General features: G+C 55.0%; 1 protein-coding gene across 1 annotated transcript; it reads left to right on the top strand.

Moving 5' to 3' along the window:
- Positions 1–2,561: 2,561 nt before the first annotated feature.
- Positions 2,562–22,175, top strand: Abhd16a (abhydrolase domain containing 16A, phospholipase). The gene is made up of 21 exons (XM_051153529.1): positions 2,562–2,756; positions 3,796–3,852; positions 4,518–4,584; positions 5,030–5,116; positions 11,187–11,272; positions 13,264–13,337; positions 13,902–14,024; positions 16,189–16,303; positions 16,386–16,487; positions 19,571–19,634; positions 19,890–19,939; positions 20,210–20,333; positions 20,508–20,612; positions 20,775–20,838; positions 21,031–21,087; positions 21,175–21,237; positions 21,331–21,407; positions 21,487–21,585; positions 21,665–21,711; positions 21,849–21,978; positions 22,030–22,175. The coding sequence occupies exons 1-20, from the start codon at positions 2,625–2,627 to the stop codon at positions 21,930–21,932; spliced, it is 1,677 nt and encodes a 558-aa protein (XP_051009486.1). The 5' UTR covers positions 2,562–2,624; the 3' UTR covers positions 21,933–21,978; positions 22,030–22,175.
- Positions 22,176–25,010: the final 2,835 nt, after the last annotated feature.

Raw genomic sequence — 25,010 nt, 5'->3', positions numbered from 1 at the left:
TATCCCCAGCCATGAAATTATTTTCTTTTGGGATGGCGACATGGTGTCAAGGGTAAAAGGCCTTTGTCAGCAGGCCTAGCAATCTGAGCTCAGTCCTCTGAACCTACATGGTGAGGGGAAAGAACCAAATCTCCCAAGCTTCCCCCTGACCTTCACATAAAATGTGCTGGTTAGGTTTGGGGTTTTTGTTTTGTTTTGTTTTTGTTTTTTTGAGACAGGGTTTGTCTGTGTAGCGTTGGCTGTCCTGGACTCACTTTGTAGACCAGGCTGGCCTCGAACTCATAGCGATTCACCTGCCTCTGCCTCCCAAGTGCTGGGATTATAGGTGTGCACCACCACGCCCAGTGTGCTGGTTAGTTTTTAATGTCAACTTTACACGTTAGGGCCCTGTGGGGAAAACGAATCTTAATCCAGGAAACGCCTCCGTAGGACTGACCTACAGGCACGTCTGCAGGGAACGGTCTTGGTTGATGATTGCTGTAGGAGGACTCTGCTCACTGCAGATGGTGCACACCTGGACCTGCAGTCCTGCGTGGGATAAGAAAGCAGGCTCAGTGCTTACTCAAGCCAGGAGCTAGCGCTCCACCACAGGCCCCGCATCAGCTCCTGCCTCCAGGATCCCACCTTACTTGAGTTCCTGCGTTGACTACTTTCATGATGGACTGTGACGTGGAAGTGGAAGATGAAATAACCATTTTCCCCAAGTTGCTTCCAGTCCTGGGGTCTCATCACAGCAATAGAAACCCTAAGTAAGGTAGGTAGGGTGGTATGCACCTTTATTCTCAGCACTTGGGTCTACATAGTGAGCTCCAGGATAGCTAGGGCTACAGAGGGAGACCTTGTTTCAAAACAAAAATATAAAACAAACAAAAACAGACCTGGGGGAGCCCTAGTGAAGTGTGTTAGTTAGGGTTGATGTTGCTGTGATGAACCACACGACCAAAGCAACTTGGGGAGGAAAAGGTTTGTACCATAGTTCATCACTGAAGGAAGTCAGGGCAGGAACCCAGAGGCAGGAGCTGATGCAGAAGCCATGGAGGGTGCTGCTCACTGGCTTGCTTCTTTTCCTTATAGATCTGCGTAAGAGTGACCACTAGCAACCACGTGACGGAATCAATACAAGACTGTCTTGAAGTCTCCTCTGTCAATGCCGCTAATCCAAAACTCTCAGATTTGCAGGCTGTATGCCTGTATGGATGCACACACAACTTAATTTTTAAAAATTGGAAAGAATTTTGGTGTGGTGGTGACACATGCCTCCAACCTTGCACTTTGAGACAGCGTTTCTCTATATAGACCTGAATGGCCTAAAACTCGCCACATATGTAGACCAAGGTGGCCTGGAATTCAGGATAGCCATCTGCCAACACGCCTGCCTGTCTAAAGGCATGTGCTGTTACACTGGGCAGATCGGGTTACCTCTTTCAGTAACTGTTTTATAGGTTTATCTATAAATCTCTCTGTCTCCTTGTCTGTCTCTGTCTCTGTCTCTGTCTCTCTCAATATCCCAGGGTTCTCTCACCCAGCAATCGTTGCAGACCATGCTGACATTAAGGGTTAGGCAAAGAAAAAAAAGGTTCACTCACACCAGGGCATATTTTTCTCTTCATTTATATATTTATTTTAAAATTGCTTTACAGCCTGATATCAGCTCCCCTCCCTCCTCTCCTCCCAGTCCCACCAGAAGCCTAGCATAACTGTCTTTTTGCTTTGCTTTGTTTTTCGAGACAAGGTTTCTCTGTGTAGTCTTAGCTGTCCTGGACTCGCTTTGTAGACCAGGCTGACCTCAAACTCACATCAATATGCCTGCCTCTACTTCCCGAGTGCTGGGATTAAAGGTGTGTGTCACCACACCCAGCTATAACTTTTTAAAAAAAGAAAAAATATTTATTTGTATGAGTGCGCTGCCTGCATGTACACCTGCAGGCCAGAAGAGGGCATCATGTCACATTATAGATGGCTGAGAGCCACCATGGAGGAGACAGTACTCTTCTTCTCTGAGCCATCTCTCCAGCTCCACTGTTTTTGTTTGTTTGTTTGTTGTTTTTTTATGTTTTGTCTGTAAGTCTAATGTGAGGTGTTGGATCCTCGAATTACAGACAGTTGTCAGCTGCCATGTGGGTGCTGGGAATTGAACCTGGGTCCTCTGGAAAAAGCAATCTTAACCGCTGAGCATCTCTGAGAAACTTCAGTTGGGCTTTTTTTTTTTTTTTTTTTTTCAAGACAGGGTTTCTCTGTGTGGCCTTGGTTGTCCTAGACTCACTTTGTAGACCAGGCTGGCCTTGAATTCACGGATACCACCTGCCTCTGCTTCCCTGAGTGCTGGGATTAAAGATGTGCACCACAGTGCATGGCGGAATTATATTATCATTATTATTAATTACTTATTATTGTTACTATCATTATTACTCCATGGGTTCAGCACGCCTCCGACTAATTCACGACCGTCCGTGCACCGCAGGCCCAAACTGCGCGGAACCCTTCTTTCGCGGCCAGGACGCCACGCCGGACGCCGCCACGGGGCAGGGCCGGTACGTGCTGACGTCACACACGCAGCGCCTCGGAGGCCGAGGGCGGGCCCGGCGGGGACCTGAGGCCGAGGAGCAGCGGCGGGAGCCGGGGCCATGGCGAAGCTGCTGAGCTGCGTCCTCGGTCCCCGGCTCTACAAGATCTACCGGGAGAGGGACACCGACCGGGCCGCGGCCAGCGTCCCCGAGACTCCCACCGCCGTCCCCGCCCCCTCCTCCAGCTCCTGGGTGAGTCGAGCCCCACCCCCCCCGGCTGAGAACATGGTGCGGTCCAAACCGCGCTGGGCCCGCGCCCGCCGGACGCGCCCACTGCCGGGAACGGGGGAGCGAGCGCAGCCTGCCCGCCCGCGGGCGCTTCCCGGCTCCCAGCCAAGCCGGCTTTGGAGGACTTCCTCTCGCCCCCCGCCCCAGGGCGTGCTTTGCCCCCTTCCCGTCTCCCGCCCCTGACTGTCAGAGTTCATGGCTCGTCCCAGTTGAGTGTGGAGCCCCCTGCGCGCACTGACGGCTTTTGCCCCCATAACTCCCAATTTGTTTTTCCTCCCCCGGGGCTTTCTCTCTCTCTCTCTCTCTCTCTCTCTCTCTCTCTCTCTCTCTCTCTCTCTCTCTCTCTCTCTCTCTGTTTTTGTTTTTCGAGACAGGGTTTCTCTGTGTAGCCTTGGCTGTCCTGGACTCACTTTGTAGACCAGGCTGGCCGCGAACTCACAGAGATCCACCTGCCTCTGCCTCCTGAGTGCTGGGGCTTTCTCTTTAATCTGACTTGTGCATGTCATGTATCCACGTGTGCTCCTTGCACCCCCAAAGCCTGAAGACCAGGGTTATTGCAGCCACGCCAGCTGCAGGTGGTGGTCTGCCTGAAAAAACGCTCTCTTCCCTTTTTATTGGTGGCAGTTTGCGCCAAGGGGCCTTTCCAAAGTGCCCACACATAGCCACGTTCTTCCTATGCCACATGCTATTTCTTCCCTCTTAGAATTGTCATGGAGTCTTTCGTTTTCCACTCTTACCCTCTCCCCATATACACACACACACTCATGTTTATAGCTGTGTTCTGGGGGAAAAGCCAGTTTCACTTTTGCTTCCAAGTCCAGCACCCGGTGATGGCTTTCAGGTGCAGAGGTCAGGCTAGGGAAGGGAAGCGTCAGTAGGGGCCAGGGGCATCCCAAGAGAAACGGCCAGAGAGGATAGGGCCAGGTGGCACACATTAGGGCTTCGGGGAGCGAGGAAGGGCCTGCGACTGGCAGGGTCCTGAACGGGCCATCTGTTTTGGCAGGATACGTATTATCAGCCTCGCGCCCTGGAGAAACATGCTGACAGCATCCTGGCACTGGTAAGTCAGCTCCGGCATATGTGACCTGGTAGCTCCCGTCAGGCCCGCCTGCTCTCTCCATCCCGGGAGGCTCCGATGGCAGAACTTGCAGAGAGCACCAGCATGTCCCCAGTGCACACGGTTGGCATTCCCTCTGAGGAATTCCCCCTCATGTAAGCTTTTTCTAGGGTAGTTTGCGCCCCGAGAGTACCAGGTTTACCCTTGGGGCTGTCTGCAGGTCTCTGAGTCCTGCAGGCCCCAGTGGCCTGTCTGCCTTGGCAACCAAACTCTTCTGCTGCAGAGACGGCTGTTCTCGCTGGCAGAGTTCCTATGGTGACACTCTCACATCTCTTGGGGACAAAGCCTTCAACTGTCTTGATTGGGGCCAAATGTGAAGGCCTGATTAACTTGAGTAGACAGGGAGCCTGGTGTTTTCAGTGTGATGAAATTACGTCAGCCTCCATCATGCCCGGACACACTACCTCGAGACAGATGTCTGTGTCCCTACTGTGTGCGTGATGTCATGGACAAAGCATTTGCTTAGTGTCCCTACTGTGTGCATGATGTCAGGAACAGTACATTTGCTTAGAGTGATGGTCCCCAGGTCCTGCTCAGCGCCAGGGCCTGGGCAGGGCGGAGCAGCGTGCTCAGAGCCGCACTGAGTGCCGTGTCTGTCTCTGCTGCAGGCTTCAGTCTTCTGGTCCGTCTCTTACTACTCCTCCCCCTTCGCCTTCTTCTACTTGTACAGGAAAGGTCAGTGTGTTCTCACAGGTGATGGGCACGAGGTGGGCAGGGCGCTGCCAGGGGAATCAGCTTCCCAGAGGAAGCGGGTCCCCTGAGGATGGTTTGGCTTTCCTCTTCACCAGGGTCTTTTCCTCTAAGGCAGTGGTTTTCAGCCTTCCCAATGCTGTGACCCTTCCACATAGCTCCTGATTTCGTGGTGACCCCAACCATAAAATTATTTGCATTGCTGTTTCATAACTAATTTTGCTACCATTATAATCGTAATGTAAATATCTGTGGAGATGGAGGTTTGCAGCCCACAGTTTGAGAACCGCTGCTCTTCAGGGAATGGCTAAGCAGCAGACAGGGCCTGGGCTGGAGGTCGTGGGCAAGCTGGGGAGGCTTGCTGGTGGGCAAGCTGGGGAGGCTTGCTGGCAGCCCGAGCGCGTCTCACGCTGTTTCTCTTCCCTCCCAGGTTACTTGAGTCTGTCTAAGGTGGTGCCGTTTTCTCACTATGCCGGGACATTGCTGCTACTCCTGGCAGGGGTGGCCTGCCTCCGAGGTAGGGAGAGGGGGGCCGGGTTTGTGTCTGAAACTGTGTAAATAATAAGCATAGCCCTGAGGGGAATAACTGAGAGTGGCCTAAGTGTGCGCCCTCCTCAAGTAGCTTATAATACATCCCACGTGTGAGCAGGCGACATACGTGACCAGGAACACAGCACGCCCCACTTAAGTAATTCTCAGCTGGAGACAGCACCAGTGGCTGCAAACTTTTTTATTTTTTATTTTTTTAAAGATTTATTTATTATGTATAGTGCTCTGCCTGCATGTACACCTGCAGGCCAGAAGAGGGCACCAGATCTCACTATAGATGGTTGGGAGCCACCTTGTGGTTGCTGGGAATTGAACTCAGGACCTCTGGAAGAGCAGTCAGTGCTCTTAACTTCTGAGCCGTCTCTCCAGGCCTGGCTGTAAACTTTAATGTGCGTGAGGACATCGCGAGGTCAGCGCTATAGGCACTGGCAGGTACACTATTGTGGGGACGACACTAGTTTTCACTTAGAAAAGGCGCAGAGAAGCATGAACATCTGCCCTCCTTTCTCAGCGCCTGAGTAAGAAGGAGTCCCCGGCCAGCCTGGGCTACACTGTGGGACTCAGTAAGTGAAGGTCAGAATGGATGAGACCCAGAGGACAGGAGGGTGTGGGGAGACCCCGGTGGGCGGTGCCTCTGTTGTGGTTTTTGTTTTGTTTTACTTTGTTTTGTTTTGTTTTTATTTACATCCCGACCACAGTTTCCCCTCCCAACTCTCCTCCCAGTCAGTCCTCCCCTGATATCAACCAGCCCTAGCTCAGCAAGTTGCAGTAAGACTTGCGCGTCTTCTCCTGAGGCCAGAGGAGGCAGCCCAGTTAGGGAGAGGGATCCACAGGCAGGCAGTGCAGTCAGACAGCCCCGCTTCGGGGGTCCCAGTGAAGACCCAGCTGCACAGCTGTTTCATGTGTGCAGAGGGCCTAGGTCAGTCCACGCATGCTCTCTGGCTGGCAGTTCCGTCTCTGTGAGCCCCTATGGGCCCAGGGTAGTTGATTCTGTAGGTTTTCCTGTGGTGTCCTTGACCCCTCTGGCTCCTACAGTCCTTCCTCCTGACCCCTCCACGATCCCCCAAGCTCCGCCTACTGTCTGGCTGTGGGTCTCTGTGTCTGTCCCCATCAGTTGCTGGGTGAAGCCTCTCAAGGACGGTTACGCTAGGCTCCTGTCACAGCACAGCAGAATATCAGAAACAGTGTCGCGTGGGCTCCCTCTCATGCGGGGGTCTCAGGCTGGACCAGTCATTGGTGGCCACTCCCTCAATCTCTGCTCCATCTTTACCCCTGCACATCTTGTAGGCGGGACACATTGTGTCTAATATTTTGTGGTTGGGTTGGTGTCCAATCCCTCCATGAAAGTCTCACCTGGGGGCTGGAGAGATGGCTCAGAGGTTAAGAGCACTGTCTGCTCTTCCAGACGTCCTGAGTTCAATTCCCAGCAACCACATGGTGGCTCACAACCATCTACAATGAGAGCTTGTAGCCAGTCACACATGCAGGCACAACATTGTATACGCAATGTAATAGCTGAGTAACTCCATTGTATAAATATACTTTATCCATTCTTTGATGGAGGGACATCTAGGTTGTTTCCAGTTTCTGGCTGTCACAGACAAAGCTGCTCTGAACATAGTTGAGCAAGTGTCCTTGTATGGTGGAGCATCCTGTGTGTGTATGGCCAGGGGTGGTATAGCTTGGTCTTGAGGTAGAGCTATTCCAATTTTTCTGAGAAACTGCCATTTTTTAAAAGAGGGTTGTTTTTTCTTTTAAAGATTTATTATTACGCTCTGTCTGCATGTACACCTGCAGAAGAGGGCACCAGATCACATCATAGATGGTTGTGAGCCACCATGTGGTTGCTGGGAATTGAACTCAGGACCTCTGGAAGAGCAGTCAGTGTGCTTAACCTCTGAGCCACCTCTCCAGCCCCATTTTTTTAAAAACCTCATTGGATTCTTTAAGTTTTTGCCTGTGTGTGTTCATGCATGCATAGGTTAGAGGTAACTTGATGGGGTCAGTTCTCTCCTCTTGGCGTGCAGGTCCTGGGCTTGAACTCTGGCTGTCAGGCGGGCAGAGCTCCAGCCTCCCTGGCTCTTTTGTTCTTTTTGAGACAGCTCAGCCTGGCCTTGAACCAGTGTTCTTTTTCTAAGACTTATTTTTACGTGCATATATGTATGGAGTATGCACGCATGCAACTGTGCATGTGCGTGTGGGTGTGTGTGTGTGGGAGTGTGCATGTGGGGGGTACTGTGTGGGAGTGTGCATGTGGGGGGTACTGTGTGGGAGTGTGCATGTGGGGGGTGCGTGTGTGGGAGTGTGCATGTGTGTGTGGGTGTGTGTGTGGGAGTGTGCATGTGGGGGGTACTGTGTGGGAGTGTGCATGTGGGGGGTGCGTGTGTGGGAGTGTGCATGTGGGGGGTACTGTGTGGGAGTGTGCATGTGGGGGGTGCGTGTGTGGGAGTGTGCATGTGGGGGGTACTGTGTGGGGAGTGTGCATGTGGGGGGTGCGTGTGTGGGAGTGTGCATGTGTGTGTGGGTGTGTGTGTGGGAGTGTGCATGTGGGGGGTACTGTGTGGGAGTGTGCATGTGGGGGGTGCGTGTGTGGGAGTGTGCATGTGTGTGTGGGTGTGTGTGTGGGAGTGTGCATGTGGGGGGGTGCGTGTGTGGGAGTGTGCATGTCGGGGGTACTGTGTGGGAGTGTGCATGTGGGGGGTGCGTGTGTGGGAGTGTGCATGTGGGGGGTACTGTGTGGGAGTGTGCATGTGGGGGGTGCGTGTGTGGGAGTGTGCATGTGGGGGGTGCGTGTGTGGGAGTGTGCATGTGGGGGGTGCGTGTGTAGGAGTGTGCATGTGTGTGTGTGTGTGTGTGTGGGAGTGTGCATGTGGGGGGTACTGTGTGGGAGTGTGCATGTGGGGGGTGCGTGTGTGGGAGTGTGCATGTCGGGGGTACTGTGTGGGAGTGTGCATGTGGGGGGGTGCGTGTGTGGGAGTGTGCATGTCGGGGGTACTGTGTGGGAGTGTGCATGTGGGGGGTGCGTGTGTGGGAGTGTGCATGTGTGTGTGGGTGTGTGTGTGGGAGTGTGCATGTGGGGGGGTGCGTGTGTGGGAGTGTGCATGTCGGGGGGTACTGTGTGGGAGTGTGCATGTGGGGGGTGCGTGTGTGGGAGTGTGCATGTGGGGGTACTGTGTGGGAGTGTGCATGTGGGGGGGGTGCGTGTGTGGGAGTGTGCATGTCGGGGGTACTGTGTGGGAGTGTGCATGTGGGGGGTGCGTGTGTGGGAGTGTGCATGTGGGGGGTACTGTGTGGGAGTGTGCATGTGGGGGGTGCGTGTGTGGGAGTGTGCATGTGGGGGGTGCGTGTGTGGGAGTGTGCATGTGTGTGTGGGTGTGTGTGTGGGAGTGTGCATGTGGGGGGTGCGTGTGTGGGAGTGTGCATGTGGGGGGGTGCGTGTGTGGGAGTGTGCATGTGTGTGTGGGTGTGTGTGTGGGAGTGTGCATGTGGGGGTACTGTGTGGGAGTGTGCATGTGGGGGGTGCGTGTGTGGAAGTGTGCATGTGGGGGGTGCGTGTGTGGGAGTGTGCATGTGGGGGGTGCGTGTGTGGGAGTGTGCATGTGGGGGGTGCCCATGAATGCTGGACAAGGTTCCTCGATCCCCTGGAGCTGGCATCACAGTCTGTCATGAACCACTTGATGTGGGTGCTGGGAACCCAACTCTCTTCAGCCCCAGTGTTCTCTTTCTTGACCTGGGTGATGGTTACATGTTTAGTTTGTATTAAAAAAAAATTACTGGGGGTTGGGGATTTAGCTCAGTGGTAGAGCACTTGCCTAGCAAGCGCAAGGCCCTGGGTTCTGTCCTCAGCTCTGGAAAAAAAATTTACTGATATAAATGTGTGTCTGTGTGTAGCTGTGTGTGATGAGTGCAGGTGCCGGGGAGCCAGAGGAGTCAGGTGTGCCTGAGCTCTGGGCCCTGGAAGACTGTATGTGCTCTGACCACAGGGCCATCTTTCTGGCTCCACACTGTGCGTTTTAAAGAGTTTGTTTAGTCTCTTTTTTAATGTGGTTGATGTGCCTGAATTTTTTTTTTAGAGACAGGGTTTCTCTGTGTAGCCTTGGCTGTCCTGGACTCACTCTGCAGACCAGGCTGGCCTCGAACTCACAGCGATCCGCCTGCCTCTGCCTCCCGAGTGCTGGGATTAAAGGCGACCACCACCACGCCTGGCTCTGAATTTTCTTAAGTGCATCATGTGTACAGATTCTCTCGGAGGCCAGTGGACGCTGTGTAGCATGAAGCGTAGTTACAGTCATATGTGTGGGTGCTAGGAACAGCCTGGCGCTGTTAATCACGGAGCCGTCTCTATAGCCTGTGATTGTCTGTTGGCCATGGGTAGCCCAGGACTATAGGCACACCTCACCACAGGGTAGCCCAGGACTATAGGCACACCCCACCACAGGGTAGCCCAGGATTATAGGCACACCCCACCACAGGGTAGCCCAGGACTATAGGCACACCCCACCACAGGGTAGCCCAGGACTATAGGCACACCCCACCACAGGGTAGCCCAGGACTATAGGCACACCTCACCACAGGGTAGCCCAGGACTATAGGCACACCCCACCACAGGGTAGCCCAGGATTATAGGCACACCCCACCACAGGGTAGCCCAGGACTATAGGCACACCCCACCACAGGGTAGCCCAGGACTATAGGCACACCCCACCACAGGGTAGCCCAGGACTATAGGCACACCCCACCACAGGGTAGCCCAGGACTATAGGCACACCTCACCACACCCACCTGCATTTACAGACTTGGCATGACTGACAGCATTGTACATGGCCCCCTCTCAGCTGTTGCTTTTCTCCTTATTGTATTGATGCTTTGGAGTTCCGGAGTTGTTGTTGTTGTTGTAGCAGCACTTACCCTCTGACATGTGGGTCTGTTGTCTTTCCCCAGTCCTACCCCAGTCTCAAGCACAGACCTTCTCAGGGCCAGGAGCTGGGTTTCCTACTTCCTGCCCGTCCTGTGGGTAGGATGGTCCTCAGCACTCAGCACCTGCCAGGTCAGGGAGGGGAAAAGAGCTCTGTCCTCCTATGTCGGGAGTGAAGAGCTGCCTCAGTAACTGGCGTCACGGGGCAGATGCAGGCATGGAGGTGGGGAAGTGGCTGTGGGCAGAGCCTTGGCACCAGGGCAGGGTTTGAGGTCATGCAGAAAGCAAGCGCCGGAATGCCTCACGAGGACAGGAAGGAAGCCGCTGTCAGCAGGGAGCGGTCAGGTCAGGACTGTCCAGCACAGGGCAAGGGAAACATTCTGCCAGGCTGCAGTACATGGGAGGCCGATGCAGGAGAACTGCTGAGGGCTGTAGGCCAGCCTGGCCATTGTCATGACTTGCAAGCCAGCCTGGGCACAGGCTAAAGCCCTTGTTGAAGACAAAAGGAAATAAACTGAGCAAGTGTCAGGTGTGCTGTGCTGCTGCCTGGGGTCTTGGGACTTGGGAGGCTAAAACAAGTGGGTCTCTTGGGCCAGACTTTATGACATAATGGGTTCCAGGCCAGCAAAGAGTCAAAAGGGTGGGTGCAATGGCTTGGCAGGTAAAGTGCTTGTTGCACAAACCTGGAGACTTGACTTTGGTCTCCAGATCCCACGGTGGATAGAGAACTGACTTCTGAAGCTTGTCCTCTGACGTCCGCATTCCTGCCGTAGTATTTGTGTACCCACACTCTCACACACACTCACACACACTCACACACACACACTCACACACACACTCTCACACACACTCACACACACACACACACTCACACACACACTCTCACACATACAATATAATTCTTACTATTAATACAAAACCTGAAGACTCAGGAGAAGAGTCCTGCAGGCAGTTGCTGTGAGGAGGAAAGAGCAAGTTCTGTTTCCCCACATAAGAGGCCCCCATTCCTCCTCCTCCTCCTCCTCCTCCTTCCAGGGCCTGCTTGCCCATTTCCGGTTCTTCTCTTGATGCCTAGGCACCTGGCTTTCCAGTTAGCTGTACATTTTCTGCCCTCTCTCTCCAGGCATCGGCCGCTGGACTAACCCCCAGTACCGACAGTTCATCACCATCCTGGAAGCCACACACCGGAACCAGTCTGCAGAAAACAAGGTGAGAAGTTCTAGAAAGAGTGCTAATGTGTGTCTTGCTGCCCCCAGGGCCCAGGCCCGTCCTCTGCTGCGTACAGCCACGCCCTTTCTCAGTGTGCTGTGCTCCCTTCTCCTGGTGGATATTGGTTAGGATGTTCCATCCTGACTTCCATGCTCAAGAGCCACACAACACAGGAGCCTCTGTGCTTACCTCTTTGTGTGCCGTAGACACCACACCAGCTTTCTTTGGGCCTGGAACAAGATGGGCAGGTGCATCCACTCCTGTGCCCGACAGCAGAGCAGTGCCAGCAGGGCGCTGTGTCCTTTAAGCTGTGCCAGGCCTGGCCCTCTGGTCCTGGAGCGCGATTATCTCTGAGATGCGGCCCTGAGGCCTCAGAAAGCCCCTTCCTGGTATGAAGGGACCATGCCACACCGGTGTTCACAGGGATGCGTCATCACTCTCTGTGGGGCGTGAGGTATTGTGCTGGCTGCACTCACCCTTTCCAGCCCTCTCATCACCACATGAAGTGGCATAATGACCCTCAATTTTACATCTGTGGAAAGGGGGGCAAAAAGAGGAAAAGGACCTTTCTCAGAGTGAGGAAGTGGCTGAGTTGAGAGCTGGGCGTAGATCTGGGCCGAGTCTGGCAGAAGTGGCTGCTTCATTTTATTTTGTTTTGTCATTTATGTTTTTGTATAGTTTTTCTGTTGCTCTTTTTTAGTTATTTTTGAAAATGTCAAAAACATTTCTGTGGCAAAAAATAAATAGTCCTCAAAATAGAGACCTTGGAGCTCTGGGTGTGGGGGAGGACAGTGAATTGTGGAGATGGATGTAGCCCTACTGCCCACACCCTGTGGCCCACAGTAGTATGGGGACACAGGCACAGGTGTTTACAGGTGGCACTGACCCCTGGTGCCACAGTGACACAGGCATAGGTGTTTACAGGTGGCACTGACCCCTGGTGCCACAGTGACACAGGCATAGGTGTTTACAGGTGGCACTGACCCCTGGGTGCCACAGTGACACGGGCACAGGTGTTTACAGGTGGCACTGACCCCTGGGTGCCACAGTGACACAGGCACAGGTGTTTACGGGTGACACTGACCCCTGAGTGCCACAGTGACACGGGCACAGGTGTTTATGGGTGACACTGAATCCTGAGTGGCACAGGAACCACTGTGGGCATGGGTGTTCTCTCAGTCAGTTTGGTCTGCTGGGGGGATTCTTTATGTCTTTTTTTTTTTTTTTTTCAAGACACAGTTTCTCTGTGTAGCCCTGTCTGTCCTGGAACTCTATATAGACCAGGTGGGAGGAGGGTCATGTGACCAGCCAGCACCCTCTCCCCACCTTTGCACAGAAGCACTGCCCTTGCCATGAGTCAACCTTAAGTGTGTCTGTGTTTTAAGTGGTTGTAGTTTTAAGTCAGCCTTAAAACTGTGTAGCCCTGGCTGACCTAGTATTTCTGGTGATCATCTGGCCTCCTGGGTAAGGTCACAGTATATGCTACCATGACCTGTCCTTAAACAGGATTTCACTCTGTCCCAGGCTAGCCTTAAATTCCCTGTATTTTTTTTTTTTTTTTTTTTTCCTTTTTTCGAGACAGAGTTTCTCTGTGTAGCCCAGGCTGTCCTGGACTTACTTTGTAGACTAATCTGGCCTCGAACTCACAGTGATCCACCTGCCTCTGCCTCCCGAGTGCTGGGATTAAAGATGTGTGCCACCATTGGGGATTGACCCAGGGCATCATGCATGCTAAGCAAGCACCCTACCCCAGCTTTGGATTTTCAGGAAGGCAGGGTTAGGAATTCTGGAGATGGGCAGATGGGCTGGGGTGGGGTGGGGGGCAGGGCAGCCGCCTTATCCCAACACTGTGCTCCTGTTAGATCTTTCCATCCATGAGTGAGAGCGTGCTGACCTGCACTTGGCCTCCCTGTGACATGGGGACAGGCCTTGCAGGATGAAGGTGTTGAGGCTGGGCCTCCCCACAGTTATCCATCTTTGTCTGTCCACAGAGGCAGCTGGCCAACTATAACTTCGACTTCAGGAGCTGGCCCGTCGACTTCCACTGGGAGGAGCCCAGCAGCCGGTGAGGCTGCCCTTGCTGAGCTCTTTCCCTTCATGGGCTCAATCTCACACCCCACTCTCCCCTAGAGTCTCCCTTCTAGTGCTCTCTCCCATCCTCCAGTGCTCTCTCCCATCCTCCAGTGCTCTCCTCATCCTCCAGTGCTCTCCCCATCCTCCAGTACTCTCTCTCATCCTCCAGTGCTCTCTCCCATCCTCCAGTGCTCTTCCTATCTTCCAGTGCTCTCTTCCATCCTCCAGTGCTCTCCCCACCCTCCAGTGCGCTCTCCTCATCCTCCAGTGCACTCTCCCCACCCTCCAGTGCTCTCTCCCACCCTCCAGTGCTCTCCCCTCATCATCTAGTGCTCTCCCCTCATCCTCCAGTGCTCTCTCGTCATCCTCCAGTGCTCTCCCCACCCTCCTGTGCTCTCTCCTCATCCTTCAGTGCTCTGCTCATCCTCCAGTGCTCTCCCCACCCTTCAGTGCTCTCCCCACCCTCCAGTGCTCTCTCCCATCCTCCAGTGCTCTCCTCCAACACCTTGGGTCTAGACTGCTGCTCCTGACTGTCCCCTTCCTTTCTCTTTCTCAGGAAGGGGTCCCGAGGTGGCCCCTCCCGCAGGGGTGTGGCCCTGCTTCGCCCAGAGCCTCTGCACCGGGGAACAGCAGACACATTTCTCAACAGGGTCAAGAAGCTTCCCTGTCAAATCACCAGGTGGGGAACTGTGGCTGAGTGGGGTGGGGAGCTGCCGGGCCAAGGGGGGCACAGGCCATGCCACTGGACTATGAACTTCGCTGTACAGTACCTGTCACTTATGGGGTCTAGGACTGTATTCTCTGCGTATCTCCTGTGGGAAAAGCTCTGGGGGCCCAGTCTCGGGGCAGATGGGTCTGCTGATGCCAGACCCTCAGCAGCTGAAGGAGCAGCGGGCACTGCAGTGAAGAGAAAAGCCCTCGCTGCTACTGGGTCCTAGTGTGCTGCTGTGATTGTTCTGTCCCCTGCTCCTGGAGGCCCCACTGTGCCTCAGTTTCTCAGATTGCTGAGATGAACTGGTAACACTGGGAATGGCCGCGTCTTAGGTAGGGTCTCACTGCTATGAAGAGACACCGTGACCATGGCAACTCTTGGAAAAGAAAGCATTTCACTGTGGCTGGCTCACAGTGTCAGAGCTGTAGTCCATTAACAGCATGGTGGCGTGCAGGCAGACATGGTGTTGGAGGAGGAGCCAAGAGTTCTGTGTTGATGCTCACGGAGCAGCACTGTGAGCCACACTGGGTGGAGCTGAGCGGAGCATAGGAGACCTCAAAGCCCACCCCCATGGTGACACATTTCCAACAAGGCCACAGCTTTTAATAGTGCCCCCCCCCATGGGCCAGGTTCATACACAGGTGGCTGTGGGGCCATCACAGGCTGCTGTTTTACCTGCCTGCTGGAGAGAGAGCTTAGTCCTGGATGCTGATAGGGTCAGACTGGCCCTAGGTGCACAGACACCCACCTGCCCTTGCTCAGTGTGCCCCTTACGTTGCCCAGAGCAGGTGTTGGGAATGGGCACCAAGAAGGGGTGGGCTTAGCTCCGGCTGATGACACCCTGCATTGTCCCAGAGGGTGACCAGCTTTGAGGTTTCTGAGGGCATGTTGGCAGGTGGCGCAGTGTTCTGAGGACACAAGCGACTAAGCTGTTCTGCAGCAGTGCTTAGCACATCTTGTCTGTGTGGGTCCACACACTCAGCAAACATTTGTTGAGCTTGGACAGCTGTGGTAGGTGTTGTCACCATGAACATGACAGCCAGGTCGCTGTCTGTGTGATCTAGTTCGGTGTCTTCCAGGCTACAGATCTTGACCTGTTGCTGTCTTATTTGAGACATGTCCTCATGTAGCCAAGGCTGTCCTTGACCGCGTGGTGTAGCTAAGGCTGGCCCTGCGCTCCTGATTCTCCCATGTGCTAGGAGTCCATGTGTGCACTACCACACCTGGCTTCCTCAGTCTGGAAATCACTTAAGTGACTCAGGAGCCACCATTTTGTTGTCGTTTGCTGCTGGGGACGGTTTGTGCATAGTAAGCAGATGTCACCTGGTGAGGACTTAGCACATATAGGGCACTCATGCGCCATGGTGCACTTGGCAGTCCCCTCCTTCCACCTGTGGAAGCCAAGGGGTGACTGGACTCAGGTTGCCACGCCTTGCAGCAAACGCCTTTGCCCAGAGGGCATCCTGCTGGCCCTTGAGAGATTTTAATAAGTTGTATTTTTATGCATTAACAGAATATTTCATAACTGTATCTGTCCACTGTGCTTAGAAATTATCTTTTCCTGGCCTAGCAGTGGGCAGTGTATTGTGTGAGCCACGGCCCCATGAGGTGAGAGTGCTCTTCCTCCCTGTGGTGACTCCACTGTCATGTTGAGTAGGTAATGGGCGTCAAGTGCATTTGCAGCCTCTTATTTCCAACTCACGATTTTTAAAAGATATGACCTTCTAAGCCTAGGGGCGTCCGTGTAATTGAACTGTACTAGGCCGCAATAGGAAATGGCTTGGGTTGGTTTTCATAGTGCTGGGTTAAACCCAGGGACTCACACATGCTGGGCATGCGCTCTGCTCCTAGGCTATGTCCCCATTCCTAAAATCCTAAAGTGGACACACCTTTAATCCCAGCACTCGGGAGGCAGAGGCAGGCAGGTCTACAAAGGGAGTCTAGGACAGCCAAGGCCACACAGAGAAACCTTGTCTCAAAAAAAGGAGAAATAAAAGAGAAGAGCTTGGAAAATACCAGGCTCACACTGCTTTTAATCGAGGGCCAAGAGAGAAAAATGTTGGCATGCCCCAGTCTGAACAGGTCAGTCCTGGACCCTGCTGGTGGGGCTCACTAACCCATGTCCCCACAGCTATCTGGTCGCGCACACCCTGGGGCGACGCATGCTGTACCCCGGATCTGTGTACCTGCTCCAGAAGGCCCTCATGCCTGTGCTGCTGCAGGGCCAGGCCCGACTGGTGGAAGAGGTGAGGCCCCGCCTGCTGCTGGCCTGTCCTCTAAGGGGATGTGGGCCCCTCATGACCAGGTCTTTGCAACTTCCTTACTCAGTATAATGGGCGTCGAGCAAAACTGCTCGCCTGTGATGGCAACGAGATTGACACCATGTTTGTGGATCGCCGGGGGACAGCTGAGCCCCAGGGCCAGAAGCTGGTGAGAAGGGGCACGGAGCCACAGGGGATGATGGGGGGCAGTGGAGACTGGGGCCACAGGGGAGGATGAGGGCAGTGGAGACTGGAGCCACAGGGGAGGATGAGGGCAGTGGAGACTGGGGCCACAGGAGATGATGAGGGCAGTGGAGACTGGGGACCACAGGGGATGATGGGGGGCAGTGGAGACTGGGGGCCACAGGGGATGATGGGGGGCAGTGGAGACTGGGCCACAGGGAATGATGGGGGGCAGTGGAGACTGGGGCCACAGGGGATGATGGGGGGCAGTGGAGACTGGGGCCACAGGGGATGATGGGGGGCAGTGGAGACTGGGGCCACAGGGGATGATGAGTGCAGTGGAGACTGGGGATCACAGGGGATGATGGGGGGCAGTGGAGACTGGGGCCACAGGGGATGATGGGGGACAGTGGAGACTGGGGCCACAGGGGATGATGGGGGGCAGTGGAGACTGGGGGCCACAGGGGATGATGGGGGGCAGTGGAGACTGGGGGCCACAGGGGATGATGGGGGACAGTGGAGACTGGGGGCCACAGGGGATGATGGGGGACAGTGGAGACTGGAGCCACGGGATGATGGGGGGCAGTGGAGACTGGAGCCACAGGGGATGATGGGGGGCAGTGGAGACTGGGGCCACAGGGGATGATGGGGGACAGTGGAGACTGGGGCCACAGGGGATGATGGGGGGCCGTGGAGACTGGGGCCACAGGGGATGATGGGGGGCAGTGGAGACTGGAGCCCCCGTGCTACAGCGCCTTCCCTGTGAGACCACACTTAGAAATAAGGCACACTCCAGATCCACCAAGGCCTCTTCACAGGAGAGCTGAGGGGGGGGGCAAAGGGGGGGGCACATGGGGACGGGTGCAGCTGGCTGCCATGCCCACGTAGCTGCATGCAGGTCTCACACCAGCCCGTACCCACTGAGCTCTAGAGTGCTTGCCTGTAACCCCAGCACCCAGGAGTAGAGACAAGAGGGTGAGAAGTTCAGGGCTGGGTGGGCGGCTCCTTGAGTGAAGGATTTGCCATGCGAGCAGGAAGTCCCGAGTTCTGTCTGGTCTTCAGAGCTGTGTACAGTCTGACACATGCAGCATAGTCACAGACAGCAAGAAGACCCTGCCTCCAAGTGTCGAGGAATGTTTTGTTTTGTTGGGTTTTTGAGACAGGGTCCCTCTGTAGCCTTGGCCATCCTGAACTCACTTTGTAGACCAGGCTGGCCTCGAACTCAGAGCGATCCACCTGCCTCTGCCTCCCAAGTGCTGGGATTAAAGGCCTGTGCCACCATGCCTGGCTTAGGAATGTTAATTCAGAACATGGCTGCTCTGGCAAGAGATCTCATCCAAAGACCTAGGTCTGTTTGATCCGGCTGGAATACAGACACGCATAATCCAGGAGACAGAGGCAAGCCGATCTGAGTTCAAGGCCAGCATAGTCTAGAGCAAGTTTCAAGTAAAGAAAAGCTGAGGTCCAGGCATGTGGTACACACCTTTAATGCCAAACAAGGGAGGTACAGTCTGTAGAGGGAAGCACCCATGTTTGAAAGTGATGCCTAATTGAGTGGCAGAATAAGGGACAAATCAGAGAAGATTTGACAGAATAGGACTCACCCAACTCATGAGAACAGAGAGGAGAGGGAAGTGACTTAAGGGAGCAAGACAGAGGAGGGGATAGGGTGAGAGGCAGTGTCACCAGGACAGTTAGTTCTACAGAGAGAGGCTGAGTGAGGGAACAAGCCAGACACGGATGAGGACAGAAGGAGCCGGAAGATTAGAGCAGATTGCTGGAGTTAGTTTGAGGCCAAGCAGAGCAATTTAGGGGCAGAGAGCAAAACCAGATGGAATAAGTCAGCTGGGAGAGGAGTTCGAGGCACAACAGCTGAGTTGAACCAGCCAGCCCAGGGCTCAGAAAGAACAGGAAAGGGTGAGCTCATTAAGCCCTAAGTCTCAGGCCTGGGTTAGATAGTACAGAGACTCAAAGCTTCCAGGACTAGGCCTAGGTCAGCAGTCGGGGGCAGCGAGCCTCTGAGACAGCAGCCGAAACAGGCAAATAGAAGTTCCTTTTACATCGAAGTCAAAGGTGAGGAGTGACAAGGGAGGTTTTCTTCTTCTGACCACAACATATACGTGCTGTAGCTACAGAGCACACGTGCTACAGAGCACACGTGTGTGCTATAGTGTTCACACACACACACACAGTAAGGTCTCCTTGCTGCATGGGGGGTTTGCAGCCAGCCTGTGTCTCTAAAGATGAGAACATCATAGCAGCCTGGGCGCAGCGCTGCAGTGTGTCCACCCTGCTGGAGTCAGTCCCCTGCCCCAGAGGGGGAAAGGATTGGTTATTTGGGCTAGAGCTGTGGAGAGCCTGAGGAGTGCAGGAGGCGCACACACAGCCAGGCGTGGTGCACACTGCCCCATCCCAGCACAGGAGCAGACGAGGCTGAAGTTGTCCTGTCTCAGGACCTGACCAAGATATGCAGACCCTGTCCCACAACAACAAATAACAGATGAGACAGTGGTGCGGGCCTGGATCCCAGCACTCAGGAGGGCCAGGCAGGATTTGAGTTCCAGGCCAGCCTGAACTACCTAGCAAGAGCCCATCTCAAGGAAAAACATGGATACATGCAATATTTAGTCCTCAGTAGCGTGTGTGTGTGTGTGTGTGTGTGTGTACACACACACGGTGGCTGTCAGCAAGTAGCCGTGCTGCAGCCTGAGCTGGGCAGCCAGGCCCCAGCGTTCTGTGTCCTGAAGGCGGCCCTGGCCTGGGAAGAGCACTGCACAGGCGTCTGGGGGGTTGGGCTCTGGTGCTGGCTCTGCCATCTGCCACCAACTCTGAGCTTCAGCCTGTAGCATGGAGAACAGCGAAGATGAGGTGTCTGCACACCTGGGTCACTCCTGCGTCCTCCACTGCTGTCCCCAATCCTGTATCCTGTCCTGTTAGAGGTCTCCCTGGTGGCATCCCAGGGGGTGTGGTCACTGTGCTGCGTGGCTTGAGTTCAGCCTCAGGGGTCTTTGCCCCTTGTACAGACTGCCTCACCCCAGCACCCTCCCAGACCTTCTGTTTCCTCCCCAGGTGATCTGCTGTGAGGGGAATGCAGGCTTCTATGAGGTGGGCTGTGTCTCCACACCCCTGGAAGGTAGGTGTTGGCTCACATCTCCTATCTCTGTGCTTTGACCTGAATGTGCCCCTCCCACACTGCTGTCACCTCCCCCGGCCTGACCTCCAGCCGATCAGGGTGTGGTTCAAGTCTCACTGAGGGAAGTCACTCCAGCTCTGCTGACCATACTCTCCTCCCCAGGCTGCCTGTGGCTCTGTCATGCTTGTCCTGCTCCCCCTCCCCTCCCTTCCCCACTCAGTCACGCAGCCCCCACCCCCACCCCCTGTGTTACAGCTGGATACTCTGTCCTGGGCTGGAATCATCCAGGCTTTGCTGGAAGCACGGTGAGACCCTCTCTGGAGACCTGTCCTTCTCTGGAATCCTGTGTCTTCCTCTGGTCAGCTGTGGGGAGAGGGAGCTGGTGCCTGTTTCTGCAGGGCCTCCCACTGCCCGGTGCTGGGGAGCCGGAGGAGCTGCAGCTCTCCTCCCGTGGCAGGCAGAGGGCACAGTGGGTGCAGTGGATGTTGCAGGGTGCGGGCTGCAGAGCGCCCCACTAGGGGCAGCCCTTTGGCTGACCCCACCCCCACCCCCCCGTTCTGCTCATGTCCCTGCAGGGAGTGCCGTTCCCACAAAACGAGGCCAACGCCATGGATGTGGTCCTTCAGTTCGCCATCCACCGCCTGGGCTTCCAGCCCCAGGACATCGTCCTCTACGCCTGGTCCATCGGAGGCTTCACTGGTACCTGCCAGCCCACCCCACACAGACTCTTATCCGTGCCCAGATGTGGCCAACAGCACTGGTGGCTCCCAAGCGGGGTGGAAGTTTTCAGAAAGGTCGTTGGAAGTGGGTAAGAGGGAGCCTGGTCCCCATTGGCTCTTCTGAGCTGCCCCATCTCCTCTTGTTGTACTTTAGCCACGTGGGCAGCCATGTCCTACCCAGACGTCAGTGCTGTTATCCTGGACGCTTCCTTCGATGACCTGGTGCCCTTGGCCTTGAAGGTCATGCCCGACAGCTGGCGTAAGTGCAGCTCCCAGGCCTGTCCTTCGGGGGAGCAGTGGTTAGCATCGGGCTCTTCTGATTGGGCCACCCGATGGCTGAGAAGCAGGGCTTCTCTCCAGTGGGCAGTGGGGACTTTATCCCAGGCGAGGTCTTCATCCTGCCATTCTGTGTCCACTGTAGGCGTCCTGGTGACCAGGACTGTGAGGCAGCATCTCAACCTCAACAACTCGGAGCAGCTGTGCAGGTGAGGACCGCACGGCACTGGTTGCTCAGGGGTAAGCAGCCACCACTCCAGCTGGCCCAGGCCTTCCCAGCCGTGTGAGGCCCTGAGCGTCCTCACTCAAGATCGGGCCCTGAAGGGTTAAGCCTGGCTGGCAGTGGGCGCCAGGGTCAGCTGTGGCCTGGCTCTCAGCCCTCTCCCTGCTGCTCTGTTAAGGTTCCAGGGCCCTGTGCTGCTGATCCGGAGAACCAAGGACGAGATCATCACCACCACGTGAGTGCCTGGCTCTGCCTCCCCTCCCACCCGCGCCGCCTCCGTGGACCCAGCTTCCCCCAACCAGGGTCACTCTTGTTGCCCCAGGGTTCCAGAGGACATCATGTCCAACAGAGGCAATGACCTCCTGCTGAAGCTCCTGCAGTTCCGGTGAGGGCTGGGGGAGGACACGCCTCAGTGCTCACACCAGCGAGGGGACGCAGTGAGGGGCAGAGGAGTCAAGTGGTTCCACTCTGTCCCAAGGTATCCGCGAGTCGTGGCGGAGGAGGGGCTCAGAGCTGTGAGGCAGTGGCTGGAGGCCTCCTCCCAGCTGGAGGAAGGTGAGGTATCGGGAGGCTGGCGGGCAGGGCCTGGCACGGGAGCTTGCTGATGGACGATGGACTCCTTTGTTCCCACCAGCCTCCATTTACAGTCGCTGGGAGGTGGAGGAGGACTGGTGTCTGTCTGTGCTTCGTTCCTACCAGGCAGAGCACGGGCCCGATTTCCCCTGGAGTGTGGGTAAGCAGGGTGGGGAGGGGTGTGAGGAGTCGGGGCGGGATGGTCCCAGACTCCGGATTTGAGGGCCTTTTCTCTGCAGGGGAGGACATGAGTGCAGATGGACGGAGGCAGCTGGCACTGTTTCTGGTGAGCCCAGGACTTGGGTGAGGGGAAGGGCCTACGTGGAGGGGCTTAGACAGGGCTTGGCATGGAATCCTTCGGAGGGGGGGTGGGTTCAGAGGGCAAGGCGCCCTCCACCTACCTGCCCTGCCTCTTCTCCTCAGGCCCGGAAACACCTACACAACTTTGAGGCCACACACTGCACTCCACTCCCGGCCCAGCACTTCCAGATGCCCTGGCACCTCTAGGGACCACGTTTAGACTCTTCTGGAAGGACAAGCTTGGGAGGGCGTGAGGGACATGGTCTTGATCTCTGTTCCTGTCGCTGTGTATAGTCTGGACATGGGGGATGCCCTGTGACCCGTCCTCTTGCACGTTTCCCTCATCCATGTGGAAGCACTTAGCTCTCCCTGGTACACACCCCACATTAAATGAATGATTTATTGCTAATAATAAAAAGGTATTTTTTCTACTATCTGGCTGATTGTGAGACTCTCCAGATGTCTCTCTAGGCAGCAGGTGGCTAGGGAGGGAGAGCAAAAGCCCCACTCAGGCCAGCTTAATTTCTCAGTGCCTTAGCATCACGCAGTGGGTCTCCAGTCCAGACCAGACCCTTCCTGTGTTGCGCCCAATGTTCACACAGCACCCGTGCTGCTCCCCGCTTCCCCAAGCCTCAAAGCCGCCTGGGAGATGGCCCAAATGGGTTTTTGTTGGTTGCCTTTCAAGATAGGGTTTCTCTGTGTAGCCCTGGCTGTCCTGGAACTCAGAGCGATCTGCCTGCCGCTGCCTCCCGAGCGCTGGGATGACAGGTGTGTGCCACTGCGCCCGGCTTGGAAAAGCCCCTCATTCATAACTGCACTTTGTAATGGGCAGTTTTGCCCCTCAGCTTCTCTCCTGAAAGCACCCCCTCCTGTCCCTCTCCCCCCACTTTCCTTGTTCGGCTCTTATCTCCCTGAGGAACTGGGAGTGGCTCCTGCAGCCAACAAACCCTGTGCCTGTCCTTGGCTTGTCACCAAGTCTTTCTGCACACCCTGTTTACAATGCAGCAGACAAGGCCAAAGGGGACTGAGGGCCAGGTGCCAAGTGCTCCTGTCCTCCTGGCACAGAACCTGAGGAAATTGGATCCTCACAACTTGCACTCTGATCTTCGGGCTCGTGGGATGAACTAATGCACTGGTCTCATTCCCTCGGAAACCTCTCACCGGGTGAGGTAACCCCAGCTCCAGGGCCTGGGCCACTGTTTGGAACAAGGCGCATAACCAAAGACGTCAGTGTCTAGTGCCAGCTACAGTTTCTGGCTGATTTCTGTGTGGCCTCCGGCCCCCGGGCACAACTGTCTTAACCATGGGGCAGAGGCTGTGTGTCAGCGCAGCAGCTCAGTGACACAGTGCTGAATCTTAACCAAGCGGAGGGCTGGAGAGATGGCTCAATGGTTAAAGCACCGCTGCTCTTCCAGAGGTCCTGCGTTCAAGTCCCAGCACTCACAACTGTCTGTAACTCCAATTTCAGAGGACCTGACACCCTCGCAGACATGCAGGCACATATAAATAGATAAGTAAATAAATAAACGAGGGCTGAGATTGGCAGGTGATGTGACAGGCTTGGGGCTAGAAGAGGGGACGTAGCTGTAGCTTCTGCCCCACCCAGGAGGCAGACATGGTGGGAAGTGTTAGCAAGCAGCTCTCCCTGTGCTCAGTAGGCAGAGGCAGGCCAACCTGAGTGCAAAGCCTGCAGAGCAGTTCCAGGCTAAAGCCAGTTAAACTAAAATCCTGGTGGGCTGGAGAGATGGCTCAGCAGTTCGAGCCCTGACTGCTCTTCCAGAGGTCCTGAATTCAATTCCCAGCAACCACATGGTGGCTCACAACCATCTATAATGTGATCTGATGCCCTCTTCTGCCCTGCAGGTGTGCATGCAGGAAAAACACTATACATAGTAAATACTTTTTGTTTGTTTTTTGAGACAGGGTTTCTCTGTGTAGCTTTGGCTGTCCTGAACTCGCTTTGTAGACCAGGCTGGCCTTGAAGTCAGAGATCTATCTGCCTCTGCCTCAGGAGTGCTGGGATTAAAGGCATGCTCCACCACGCCTGGTGTAAATACTTAAAAAAAAAAAAAAAAAAAAAAAAAAAAAAAAAATTAAAGACTCGAAACTAAGTCTGTTCCGGTAAGGGACCCCTACATTGGGACACAAGAGCTCCTCCTTCCTAGACAGCCATCGGGGCTGTCACCCACGCCTTTCTAGAACATGCAGAAGAGGAGCTGTGGATACCAGAGTGGAAGGGGAAAGGGGTGCACACAGCCTGGATTCTGGACCACCCCACACTGGGGCTGTAGTCTAGATCACTGCCCGTCCCATAGCCTCAGCATGGGGACTGTCTGCCCATTTCTCTCCTACATACCAAGGCCCCTGAAAGCTAAGGCAAAGTCAGCTGAGGTGGCCCCACCCCAGCTAACCAGGCACCCGGGGAGCCAGGCCCGTGGAGAGAAAGCTCTAGAAGGAGAGCTGGGGAGGCGGAATGAGCAACAAGGCTGGGTCTTTAACAACACATCTTACCTGACTCTTGCTGACCAGGGCACCAGCCTGCATTGTTTCCAGCCCCAGGAAGGGGCATATGTTTCCTCCAACGCTGTCAAAAATAAACAAGGGCCCTGGAGTGAGGGGCTCTTGAGGGTGGAGGCCCAGCTAGTCCACAGAGTTGGGCATCCGTTTGTCCGTCTACCCATCTATCCTTACGTCCTTATGAACCTAGTCATCTTTAACATTCAGCACCAGCTGTTTCCCTGGGTGACTTCCCTGATTGGAGCTGGCTCTCCAAGGCAATCATTAAGGCCTGCCCGGTACTCATCTCTCCCTCTCTGTAATGGTGAACTCTCTGTCCTCAAACCCTGTGTCACAGGGAGGGCACTCAGCACAGATGCGGTCATCTGCTGCAGTCACTGTGATGACTATCTCAAAGTCCTCTTTACCTTAGGAAAACCTGTTTCTGTGACAGGAGCATCTGGACCCTGAGTCCTCACTAGCCAGTGCCAACAGCTGACAGAAGAGCAACAGAGGCATGGTGGGGTGCCTGCAGAGATGACTCGGTACCTGCAGACCACCGGCCATTGGGTTCTTGGCACCACAGGGAGGCTCACAAAGGTCTACAGTTCCACTCCCCCTCTGTCTTTCACACACATTGCTCACCATGTGCAAAGACAAAAAATGTAAGCAAAACATCCTCACCTAAACTTTTAAAAAATTACTAAAAGAAGCTTGGCATGGTGGCACATGCTTTTAATCCCAGCACTCCGGAGGCAGAGGCAGGCAGATCGCTGTGAGTTCCAGGCC

Source organism: Acomys russatus, chromosome 11 (assembly GCF_903995435.1).
Source record: "Acomys russatus chromosome 11, mAcoRus1.1, whole genome shotgun sequence".
In the NCBI taxonomy this organism is placed as follows: domain Eukaryota; kingdom Metazoa; phylum Chordata; class Mammalia; order Rodentia; family Muridae; genus Acomys; species Acomys russatus.
The sequence above is the reverse complement of the archived record's forward strand: the minus strand, read 5'-3'. Positions and strand labels throughout refer to the sequence as shown.